The following is a 13,007-nucleotide window of genomic DNA, read 5'->3' as shown; positions in this document are numbered from 1 at the left end:
TTGAGGGCTATGAGGAGCTGGCACTAAAGAGGAGAAGGGGCCTAGGGCAGATCAGCCATGATGTTATTGAATGGCGGGGCAGGCTTGAAGGGCTGAATGGCCTACTCCTGCTCCTACTTCTTATGTCCTTATGTTCTTATGAGGTGCGCTGAAATTTCATTGGGCTGACTGCTAGGGTCATCCTACAAGGAAAGATCGAGTAGAATGAAAATCTACTCTCTGGAGTTTAGAAGAATGGGGGTGATCTCACTGAAGCAGAAGATTCTGAGGGAGTTTGACAGAGCAGATACTGAAAGCCTGTATTCCCTGCCTGCAAAATTCAGAACCTGTGCCTAGTTTCAGGATAAGGGATTGGCTTTTTAGCACAGAGAAGGAGAGATTTCTTTCTTCACTATCCTTGGAATTCTCTACCCCAGAGAAATGCTCAGTCATTAAGTATATTCAAGGTGAGATTGATAGCTTTTCGGACTCTTAATCAAGGGATATAGAGATCAGGCAGGAGAATGGAGTTGAGGTGGAAGATCAGCCATGATCTTTCTAAATGGTGGAACCTGCTCATAGACTATGTGGTTGACTATTGCTCCTATTTCTTATGTTTTAATGTCCTTGCATTTCAAAGCACTTATGGTTGATGTTACTCATGAGGTACATGGCAGCAATTGTTACTAAAATGCACAACAGCCAATTTCCACAGAGCTAGGATCTACAAACCTCAGATAACCATTTGATCTGTCTAATGTTTTGTTGGTTGATGACTATTGGCTGCTAGGAAATAGAGACAGTTTAAGTAAGTTATCTTTGCATTTGTTGGTGTTTGGAATGAATTTTAGCTGTAATGTTTTAAATTTGATTTGTATTTCTATATCTGTGTGTTAAGAAGAGGTCAAGTTGAGTTTTAGTGTCACTTTAAAAGGTGCTTGCTTTTCTAATGAGAGTTTTATGACTTAAGAAGTTACGTAAACACAAGTGCTGCTGCCTAGCAACAGGGTTCCAGAGAGGCAGGTCCCTCCCACAGACATACACAGAAAAACTAAAGAAACAGCTGTTTTGAGTTTAGTTTTAAAGAAAGCTGCCAAACAGAAGCCACCTAGAAGGGATAGATAGCCAGTCCCAAGCTAAAGTTGGTTGAAAGTAGCTGCCAGGAGAGACTAGAGAAAAGGGTACAGATAGCAAGTGCCAAGCTAAAGGAAAAACCCAAGAATCCAGGGGAGTGGAACAGGAGAAAGTCCCAAGCAGACTGTCTAGTCAAAGGAAGGACAGGGACCTGGAAAAGGTCCTGTTCAGTGAAGTTAAAAGTGAGGGGCAGAGAGAAAAGATCCAAGCTACAAATTTAAAGAGACAAAAGCTGCAGAAAGCAGATTTAAAGTGAGAACAGCTTACAAGAGGCAAGAAGGTCCAAAGAGACAACTGAAGGCCTGTAACTCTTTGCTATGGGCATATGAAGCAGTAGAGTACAGTTGTTAGCTGAGTCAGTGAGAGACAATGTGTGAAAGGCAGCTTGAATGCATATGGTGACCCAGGGAAGAGGAACACCAGAAGGAGAGTTCAAAACCCTGGAGGTGGTCCCTTGCGAAAGACGTCTGAGAGAAAGTGTCAGTTTGGGAGAAGATTCCAAGGCATGTCCTTGGAGATTGGTGATTGGAAACCCTCATGTGAAAAATGGAGTTCAGTGAGGTCGGTTGGCTCATGGTGTGGCAAGCGTCTGGGGGAAGTTGAGGAGAGATCCATAGCATCTGGTTGAGGTGGCATCTGTCACTTGGTTTCAGAGTGTGTCTGACCACGGGGTGCCATAGGTTTACATGGGCTGTATACTTACTGTGAACATTAGAGTATAAGATAGCTTTTGTAACTTGTGCTATCCTTACAAATCTGTATATATCTGGAAAGGTGTAGTTGTGGATGAAAGAGTATTGTAATATAGTTAATCTTTTCTTGTTTAATAAATGTTTTATGTTTTGGTAAACGTTAATTAGCTGACTCCGGTGACCCAGTCCAGTAGCCACGCTCCACGTACCTAAACAAACAAATTAAAAGTTAGAAACAAAAAACTACTGCAGATGCTGGAAATCCAAAACAAAAACAGAATTACCTGGAAAAACTCAGCAGGTCTGGCAGCATCGGCGGAGAAGAAAAGAGTTGACGTTTCGAGTCCTCATGACCCTTCAGCAGAAATTAAAAGTTAGGATCTATCAAGCTGCGTTCCACCCTGGGATCAGGCTTGTCCAGGGACAACCTCAGCTGGGATCATAACATGTTGAGAACAAAAGTTCAGGTAAAGGGGGAAGGTACAGGAGGATAAGAGTTCAGGGGAGTGAGTAATGCAGAAATACTAAACAGCATTAGAAGTCAGGGGAAGGAATGTTTGCCTTTCTAACAGCATAAGAGATTTTACTTATATTACATTTTCTGTATTTCAACAGCACAAGAAAAAAAGGAAACCTTCAGGAGCTCTGCAAAAGGTAAAAAAAGAAACAAAATCAAGAAAGTTTTACCATATAGTCACAGTTTATTTTATAACAAGTTGCTATCTCCTTACTAGAAAAACTATCTTTGGAATTCGTTTGCATGTTAATTTGTACCTGATCTTATTTCCTGTCACCTACAAACATTGCCTCAAAAAGCTGTCTTAAAGCAACAAGGTAAGTGATGGGTAACTGTTATGAACAACAAGAAGACATTTTTCATCCTCGTATCTCTGAGATTTTGGTTTAAATCCAGGGGAAACAACAATTCTGTAAAGGGTGCTATAAAGTAAGTTTGAATACCACATTCTGGTGATTGATTGTAAGTTAACAATATAAAATTATTAATATGACAATTCTGTCCCCCACGAAACCTTGGTCAGGATTTAAACAGCTTGATGAGGGTCTTGCCCACTGGTTGGGGAACCCTGTCAGTTCTGTGGGGGAGGCACGACTGTATTAACTGTCCTTCAGACATTTAAGCGGCCACTGTCGGGCCATCCCCAGGGCTCAGGACCCCGGTAACAGAAGTCCCACCCACTGAGAACTGCTGGCCAATCAGAGGCTAGCAGCTCCCCATTGCTGTCAGTGCCAATAGGAGTGATGACAGCAGCCAGCAATGCATCTACCAGAGGCCCAGGATTGCTGAGGGACCTCCAGGCCAAAGGTGAGTGAGGGCAGGTTGGGATGGGGTGGGGCTGGTCACAAGGGTCGGGGGGGGGGGGGGGTGGCGGTGGGGGTTGTCAGAGGCAAGGGCAGTGGGGTGGCTTTCAGCACCCTCCCCTAATGCCAGGTCCCTCAATTGGGCACAGAGTGCCCGATACCAAGGGAACCCCCAGGAGCATGCCAGGAAAACTGACAGGGTTTGCTGACCGACCTTCGGGAGGTGCAGGAAAGCCATGCAACTCTCATTTAATCCCCGAGTCATCACTGAATTGCATTAGGCACAGGGATAATGGATGTCAATTATTTCATTAATAAACCTATTTGTCATCCTGCTGCCCGCAGCCAGGAATCCTGCATCAACCCCTTCTGCCCTCCAGCTTAAAATTGGGGGGAGGTTTTGGTGCTACCGGGAGACTGACTGGAGACCTCTCCCATGATCATTTGGGCCTGGCTGCTATGGTTCCCACCATGACAGGCTACGTTAAATTCCACCCTTTATATTTTTACATCAGGTCACCTAATTTGATATTTGAGATCTTCTGTAACTTTGTTTTGAACAAATTGTTATGCTAAAGACAAATATCAGTCATACAAATGGATTTAAAAAGGCCGCACTGTCAATTATGAGAAAAAGGGAGTGGGTGATTCACGAGAAGCCATGAAGAACTCTTGGAGGATTGTAGGGCTGGTTGAGGTTACCGATATGGGGAGGGGCGAGGTCAAGGAGGGATTTGGACTCTAGAAAAATAATTTTAAAATCCAAGGCCAGGATTTTTCACAGAGTGGGTGAGCACGCATCTGATCCACTCGAGCACAAAATGACGTGCGATGTCATCCATTTAAGTGTCCCAACATCATCGCGCACTCTCGCAAAATTTTAGTCGGCGGGCACGTGCAGGATTTGGCAGCGTCCCCGCCAACAATTACAAGGCTTATTAAGGCCATTAACAATCCAACGGATCTAAATTTTTCACTGCCCGCCCAACCTTACGGTTGGCAGGCAGGCGAAAAGGCCAAGGCGGCCTTTGCATTTTTGCGAAACCTCATCCACGGGCAGGATGAGGTTCCAATCGTCATTAAAAAATAAAACAAAAAATGTCACCCTAATTTCTAACATGTCCCTGCTCATGTCACAGAGTCATATGAGGGCACATGTTTGTTAACATTTTAAAAAATTTAATTTTTTAATTTTCAAAACTGTTCATCTCCCCGAGGTAGCTCTGTGCCTCAGGGAGCTTTTCCGGTGCTCACCCGCGCACATGTGCAAACTTGCGCTCTCGCCCTCCTTACCCCCCTCGCACAGGCAACGCTGAGCGCTGCAGCATGCGATTCACGCTGGGCGGGCCTGAACTGGCCCGCCAGCATGAAATCGCGGTTCAGCCCCAATCGCAGGCGGCCATCGACTTCCCGACCGCCCCCACCCACCCCTCCCGAGCCCAACCGACGAGGGCAAAATTCTGCCCCAAGTGTCAGTGAACCAGGAGCCAATGCAAGTCAGATGGATGAGTTCTAATTTGCTTGGATTAGGATACGAACAACAGGATTTTGGATGAGCTCAACATTAAGGAGGGTGGAAGATGTCAGACCAGCCAAAAGAGTTTGGAATGACTACAGTACACAAAGATGCTTTGGCCAAAGATGTTAATGGCTTAATTCACTATGCAGTCTATTCAAAGACACCTTCAGACAACATATAGATGAGTAAGAGATAGAGATAAAGGAAAGATAAAATTGAGAATCATGGCTCAGCACAAACAAATGTATGATCAGGAAAAATGGAATTTCATATAATGGGTCTAAAATAATTCCACCAGAAAACACCAAAAGACATGCATTATTCTGGGGAGACAATGGAGTAGTGGTAATGTCACTGGACTAGTAATCTACAGGCCCAGGCTAATGCTTATGGGGACATAGGTTCAAATGGCACCTGGTGGAATTTAAATTCAATTAATAAATTTGGAATTATAAAGTTGGTCAAAGTGACGATGCCATAAAAACCCATTTGGTTCACTAATGTTCTTTAGGGAAAGAAACCTGCCATCCTTACATGGTCGACCTACATGTGACTCCAGACCCACAGCAATGTGGTTGACTCTTAACTGCCCTCTGAAATGGCCTAGCAAGCCACTCAGTTCAAGGGCATTTAGGGATGGGCAACAAATGCTGGCCTTTGTCTCATGAGAGAATAAAGAAAAATTCTTGTGAAATAAATTTCTGCAAAGCAGATTCCAAGAGAAGCTTTTTTTTAAACCAAAATTCCACCATTCTTTACTTTAAATGTCTCACCAATGCACTGTAAATTGCTGTGGGATTCGGCACATGAGCTACTTTTTAATTCTTCTCCAGATGCGTTGAATTATTCAGGAGAACCAAACTGGCGCCAGAGATAGAAAGTGCCATTCATGATCAGCTTGCAGAGCTGAGGCTGCTGGGAGCAGAGGAACGATTGGCTGTCAGGTCCAGTGCAGTGGGGGAGGACACAGAGGACACCTCTGCTGCTGGGCAGCTTGAGACAAAATTGGGATTGAAAGGCTTTGAACAGGTAAGTGTAAAAGCTCTCAGTCAAAACAGAGTCCTATGTGGAGAGACTGGGCGTCGAATCTTCCAGTCAGGGGTACAAGTTGGGAGGTGGGAGCAGGGGTGAGAGTGATTTCCACTTGGTGTGTGTGTGGGCGGTTGGGCGGGTGTGGGGGCGGACGGTGGGGGAGCAGTGGCGGGATGGCAGGCTGCACATGATCCTGCTCTAATCAGCTCATTAGATATGCATGTGCGAGGAGCACAGCGAATCTTGCAGCAGGGCGGGTAAGATGTTGACACCCCCATCACTTCCTCCTTAGTGGGACCATAGCTGGTAGAAGTGCAGAGCTGCCTGCCTCTTCAGAGGGTCATACGGACTTGAAACGTTAACTCTGGTTTCTCTCTCCACAGACGCAGTATTTTGCTTTTATCTTAATGAAAGCCATGTCCGCGCACCATCCTTCAAATATTATTGGGCTTCCCGCCATCACCCTCACGATGCATTCGAGAGACCCTTGCCATGCCATCATTGATGTAACATCTGCCCCATTATCAGCCATTGCCATCTACCCGAGACCCAGCACGTTGTTGTCGCCCCCAACCACGGGCCCTGGGGAGCCAACCCTTGTCTCCCTCCAGACCTCCATCCCTCTCCCCCTCCCTATCCCCTCCCCCCTCCCAAACAGCCTTGGTTAACTTGAGTTGCTCTTCAGAGGAAACTTTACTGCGGCTCCCGGCCTTGCTGGGATCTCAAATTTATGAGACCCATGAGTGAGGGAGAAAACGTGCTGCCGTGTGGGCTTCACCATAGAGAGGAGAACACAACTGAGCACGGTTCTCATCCAGTTGACTTGTGATCATTAGGGTGTCCCTTTAGTCAGCCATTTGTGCTCACCTTTAACTCCATCCACCCAAAAAGACCCACCTCCCGCTTTAAGGATTCACAGGTACAGAGCAACTGTGTTGTGAAGAAGAGCCTTGAAAATTGGTGCACATAATTTTCCATCATGCCCTACCACCTTCTATCCTCCCATGTCACCCACCAACTTCCCCCTCATCACCCTTCACCTAACCAAAATAACTATTCCTCTCCCCTCTGGTATCTTTGAACCTCCCAACCCCTGCACCCCCCACCGCCATTACCCTTGAGCCATCACCCTCCACATGCCTTCTCTGCCCTCTGAGTCTACACCCATTACGGTCCCCATGCCTAACCTGACCCTCACCCCTCCTATTATTCACACCACCTGTTTTGTCCATTTCCATGAACTCACCTCACCCCCCCCCCCCTCCAAACAACCTCCCGTGACGATTTGCTACCCGATCATGATACTGGACTTGCCACCCTACCTCATCGCACTCCCCCATCTCATTGTGACTGTTCTCTCTGCTGTCCATTTCCCACAGTTCAAACCTCAGAACTCCACCATAGACAGCACCGACCCCACCCTTTAGTACCATCTTTCTCCTACAATCCCTGCCCGGAAATTGCATGACCCCCCCGCCCCCAACACCCCCACTCATTCACTGGACCCCCATACCTAACATGCAAGGCCCTTCCCTCCCTCCCCATGTCCCTGCACCCTTGCCTTCCCTTGTCCCTGCATCCTTGCCTTTCCTCCCTGACTCTGTCCCTGCCCCAGACTCCTCCTTCCCTCAGCCAGATACCCTACCCTGTGCTCCTTAGACTGTCACCACCCAATCATCACCTCACTGAACAACACCCCCCAAAGAGGAGAAAACAGAGGCTACTCACTCTAACTCCAGCAAGTTGACTACCTCGCCCGCTGCACACCACATATATACAATCGTAGATCTGGAGGCACATATCGCTCATTCACCGATAACTTAATTTGGCGGAGGAAATTCATTCTGGCGAGTTGGCCTTTCAATGAGCATGCATGACGTGCAGATGCATGCATACGCACATCCTGATGCTTGCCGTCGGGAAGATCGACACACCTTCAAATTTCCTTGAATTTAATTGCAAAATTTCATGCTGCTGTTGGGAAGATGATTTTTGGCTTTCCGCTCAATTTTTAAAAATTCATCCACGGGATGTGGGCTTTGCTGGCTGGGCCAGCATTTATTGCCCATCCCTAGTTGCCCTTGAGAAGGTGGTGGTGAGCTGCCTTCTTGAACCGCTGCAATCCATGTGGTGTAGGTACACCCACTGTGCTGTTAGGAATAGAGTTCCAGGATTTTGAGTCAGTTAAGTTTCCCGGCCACCTTGCTTCCCTTTCCTATATCTATTCCCGCCCAATATGTCTGTCTCACTAAATATACATATTATTGAAGTAAATTAATACATTTGATTATTCTCTGACAGTTTTATTAATTGTTCATTCATGGGATGTGGGAATCACTAGCAAGGCCAGCATTTATTGCACATCCCTAATTGCCCTTGAGAAAATGTGGTGAGCTGCCTTCTGTTATGACCAGGTGAGAAGGGGTGAACTGGGTCCCATCTATTCAACCTCCTCGGTTGATCACAACAAAGGTTTAGGTTTCTTTTTTACAAGGATATGCCTTTTCCAAATCAGAATGTATTTTATTATTTAAACTGTGAGCAATAAGGAGCCAATCAAACAAGGTTTTTTTGAGTCAAAGAAAGAGAAAATTTATTAACCCCCAAACCAAGAAGAATACGAAAAATGCAATGTTAAGCATTCAGCCCTCATGTAGTCCTTAGGGCCCACACACATAGACACAGACCCATACACACAGACCCACACACGCACACACTCACACGTGTCAGAAATAAGGGGAGTTAGAGTCCAATAAAAAAAGGTAAAAGAATATATGGTTATGTGTCCTTTGATTGTTTTTGAGGCATAGGCGTAGATTTTAAACGTTGTGGCCAATTTAGATTAATTGGTTTCCTGGATGCAGTCAGATGTAGAAGGTATTGCAATAATTTCAAGATCTTGGTTCGTCGGTAGGTTTCTGGTAGAGTTGGCTTTTCAAACCAGGTGACACGTTTATTCCAAAAGAGAGATAGAGCCCTCAGGCCCTCAGCTTGTTTCCCCTACTGAAGACTTCCTGGACACCGCCAGTGTCACCTGCAATCTCCCTCTAGTAGCTGGCAGACCTGCCTTGAAATATTTTACCAATTGTGTATTTCCAAGAGGTTTTGGATGTATCTGTCTGTGACAGCCATTGTTTCAATATCCTGCACTTTGCATTTTTAATGTCTCTTTCTTAGCTATGAGTTCCGATGGGTGTCTGGGTTATAGGAGATGAGTCTCTCTTCACATTCCCCTGAGGGTGATTTACTTGTTTCTCACCTTCACCTTGGAATGTGGCCTTGCATTTTTTAAGCAGATTGCCCTGTCTCAGTTCAAACTGCAAAGTTTCCAGTCAGTTGAAAGTTGAAGTATCATATTTTCATAAAATAAAGGGGCGTAGCCTCATAACACCACTCCATCATAAAGAAATTAAATTAAATTCACTTTCATTTCATTGCAAGGTATAAAAACACAAACCAAAAAAAACCCACATTCACTTCCATTCACTTTCGTTGCCTTGGTCTGGATTATCAATCAATTCTAACTTTAAGTTCTGAACAGGGCATCCACAATCACATTTGATTTCGCTACAATGTGGGTGATTTTTAGGTAATATTTTTGGAGAAACAACTCCAGTGGAATAACCTTGCATTCTGAGTTTTGAATTTCTCCACAAAGGTTAAAGGGTTGTGGTCGCTATCGACTGTGGTCGCTCTGTATCCATTTTGGACATGTATCTCAAAATGTTTGAGAGCCAGTAACAAACATAAGGTTTCTTTTTCTACTATGGAATACCGTTTCTGATGTTTGTTCAGCCCATTCTAACCTAATCTCCTTTAGCCAGTTTTGCCCAAGGAGGCTTGGCCCCTCTCTTGCTATCACCATCAAGGGTAGCTTTACCAATTGACTTCTATAATGGGCAGTTGCTCTACTTATAGATGTTACTCTGCTTAGATGTCTTCACCCGCATATGTTTTTAATTGGGCAGTAGGTTTTTTAAATTTAATTGGTGTGCTCCATTATTTAGATAGCTGAAGTTATATTCCCCAATTACTATAGTGGAAGCTCCTATGTCCACTTCCATTTGAACAGGTCTACCATTCACTTTCACTGTACATACATTGGCTCTGGTTTTCCAACCTTCAAATTAAATAACGAGTAAATAACTGGATTTGTTACTTCAGGCTCTTCTACATTGTAGATCTCACTGTTTCTTTTCTTTTGTTTAAAAGTCTGCTTGACTCTTTCCTTGCATTGTCTTTTTATGTGTCCGTTTCTATGACAATAAAAACATTTGTTTTTTAAACTGCCAATCACTAAAAGACTGCTTGTTTTCACCTCTATTGAAATCATTCCTTGTTTTTGCTGCTAAGTCATTCTTTCTCATTTTCCTGCTAGCCGGGGCTGTTTCTTGCTTCCCAGCAGAATTTTGCACTTTCTCCCCCCTTTCGGCTGGGGCTTCCCGCCTGATGTGGAAGACGGCACCATTTTGCGTGCCCCTGTATGACTTTTGAATCTCTTACTGCGTTTTCCATGGCCAATGCTATCTCTAGCGCCTTCTTGAAATCCAAATTTGGTTCAGATAACAATCGCTGCTGAACCGTGTCCTCATTCACACTGCACACTAGACGATCGCTTAGCATGTCGTTTAGAGATGCGCCAAACTTACAATGTTCCGTTAATTGCTTCACGCTCGCAACTGTGTCCCCTGGGGCTCTATTTTTTGAATGAAACTTGAACCTTTGCATCGTTTCTGAGGGATTTGGTTGATAATGGCCCTTCACTAGGTCTATCAATTCATCAAAATTTTTCGAGTCTGGGGCGCTGGGTGCTGTCAAACTACAAATCAAACCATAGGTTTTATTCCCACATGTACTTAAGAGGATCGCCTGCCTCTTCCCTTCCCCCGTAATCTCGTTTGCTTTGGGAAAGAAAGTGAGATATTCAGTGTAGTGAGACCAATCATCCATTGCTGGATGGAAAGGATCAATTCTTCCAAAATGCAGCATTCTGTGAGGGAATTAGTTTGACGATTTGAATGGAACTTCTGCTTACAATTACTGTGCGAGGAACAGTGGCAAATTTGTTTCTCTTGATTTCTTCTGTTTAACTTGTTTAATCCTCATTGCCAGTTTGTTGAATCCTATGGAGCCTCGTATCACGCTTGTTGTGAGTGGTGGCCAAGTTGGTACTATTGATAGAGCTGATCAGCAGAGGCTTCATAGGTGGAGCTCTTAGTTTATTCACAAAGGTGCTCAGCAGCAACTAAACATGTGCTTACACTTCAAACTCTGTCTCTACACTACTAAATACTAACTACTGAGGTAGCCCACGCTACTCTACTATTGGATACAAAGATCATGTGATCTTCCTTTACTACATTCTTCACATTCTTCTTAAAGGTATATTACACATCAGATAAAACCATAATTACCACAGTGCTCGAACCAAATCACAGACTTTTGTGAGTCACTCACGAACACAGTTACGGAGACTAACATGACCGATATGGTTCTCCCCCTTCTGTTTGAAAAATCTCTCCTTGATTAGTTACAGAGGACCTGTCACTTGGTGTTTATAAACCAATTCAAATGTAATAAAACTGGTGAGTTCATTGGGTGAGACTCTGGTAGAGAACAAAAGAAAATCTAGCTCTTTATTCCAGTTATGAGGGTATTTGTGTCAGTATGCCCTGGTCATTATTTTTAGGGTCTGGTGGTACCATACTGGCATCCCCGTGACTGCAGATGACATACTGAGGACTTCAGCTGGGTCATGCCCAGTTTATCCATGACTTCCTGGAATATTCAGGACATGAAATTTGAGCCCTGATCCAACTGGGTCTCACTGGGCAGTAAAGAATTGTGTTAATTCCCCTACCACTTGACAGATATGGTTCTCAGGGGAACAGCCTCTGGGAAGCAGGTAACTACGTCCATGATGGTAAGGATTTACTGGTAGCCCCTTTTTGTTATGGGCAGGGGCCCCACTAGCACAATGCTGAGTGGTTCCTCAAAAGCCAGCTCGGGTATCACAGGAGCAGGTTTTACTGCATGTTGGGGTTTTCCCACAACCTGGCAGGTGTGGCAAGTTCTGCAAAACCTTATTACATCCTTGTAGAGGTGTGGCCAGTAAAAATGCTGGCTGATGCAGGCTTGGGTTTCTCATATACCAACAGGTCCAGCGATCAGGATTTTGTGTACTAGTCTTAATATTTCCCCACTCCATACCTTTCCCGATAAGAAAACACATAGAGGAACTAGCCAATGATTATGAGCTTGTCCACAAACCCTAATCCCAAAAGAAACCTTTCCCTGGTCACTCCAACCAACTGAGAAGGATAGAAAGTGGGAGAGTGATAGGAAACAACACCCATGGGAGAGAAGGAACAGCTGGGAAGACATGGACGCTCCTCAGTCCTGAAAGGATGGCGCTGAGAAGACGGGTGAGGCCAAGAAGCCCATGGGCGGCATCGTCCCAGATTTGAACAAAGTGCAGCAGTGGGAAAAAGACTGGCCACAATGGCGGGTTTTCACACCGTATCATTCGCTTCCCACCTCATTAATTATGCAGGGACAGGAAACATGCTATCTCACTCTCATGGATTTTTAAAAACTTACCCGCACTCCTATAGTGCACCCACAGGGATTTGCTGTTGCAGTCAAAGCCAAAACCTGGTCTGCTCTGCTCGCTATCTGACTTCCATTTTCTGTGCAGGGTTTGTATGTTCTGACAAATCCCAGGGGTTTTTCCCGTAACCTCCAGCAATCAGCCCTGCCTTGTGGCAGTTAAATCACATAGGGCAGAATCGCCCAGTCCCATTGGTGATGGGCATCATGGTGGGTGTTAGCGGATAATATGGCGAGAAAGCCAAAAATCGGTTTTATGCCGTCGTGAAACCAATTTGTAATCGTCCACTCCTCCCGTCAATGGCCGGCTACGTTTCCTGCCAGGAAACTAATTTCAGTACTTTAGCATCTAATCATAAGCCCTGTTTGCTAGAATCATCCTGCCATGCTGGATCATCCGGTCACGCCGGTGTGATTGCACGCCAACATGTTTCACAACTGTACATAAGCGACGTGCACCTGGCGACCTGCACTTCAGTTGGCACTTCGAGATTTGTTTGCCTACCTTTCTTCGGGCAGCACTTGCGGTCATCAGCGCCAGGCAGAACCACATCACTTTTAGGGGGGGGGCTCACGGGCAGCAGTGAGTGAGATGCCAGTGAATGTGTGATGGCCTTGTGAGTGTGTGAGTTTAGAGTGATGAGATGGTTGCCTTACCCTGGTGGCATGGATGAGATCATTCATCCTCTTTCTCCACTGGATGGCCAACCTCTTCTGTGCAG

At 45.2% G+C, this 13,007-nt stretch overlaps 1 protein-coding gene across 1 annotated transcript in view; it reads left to right on the top strand.

Annotated features, from left to right (window-relative positions):
- LOC144681395 (rifampicin phosphotransferase-like) overlaps positions 1-13,007 on the top strand; it is a 136,336-nt gene that overhangs the window by 34,103 nt on the left and 89,226 nt on the right. The window contains exons 13-14 of the mRNA XM_078542987.1: positions 2,421-2,459; positions 5,478-5,673. Of these exons, the coding sequence (XP_078399113.1) occupies positions 2,421-2,459; positions 5,478-5,673 (235 nt within the window). The remainder of the gene's footprint in view (positions 1-2,420; positions 2,460-5,477; positions 5,674-13,007) is intronic.

The sequence above is a fragment of the Cetorhinus maximus genome, chromosome 6 (assembly GCF_964194155.1).
Source record: "Cetorhinus maximus chromosome 6, sCetMax3.hap1.1, whole genome shotgun sequence".
In the NCBI taxonomy this organism is placed as follows: domain Eukaryota; kingdom Metazoa; phylum Chordata; class Chondrichthyes; order Lamniformes; family Cetorhinidae; genus Cetorhinus; species Cetorhinus maximus.
This window is presented reverse-complemented; position numbering and strand designations above follow the sequence as displayed.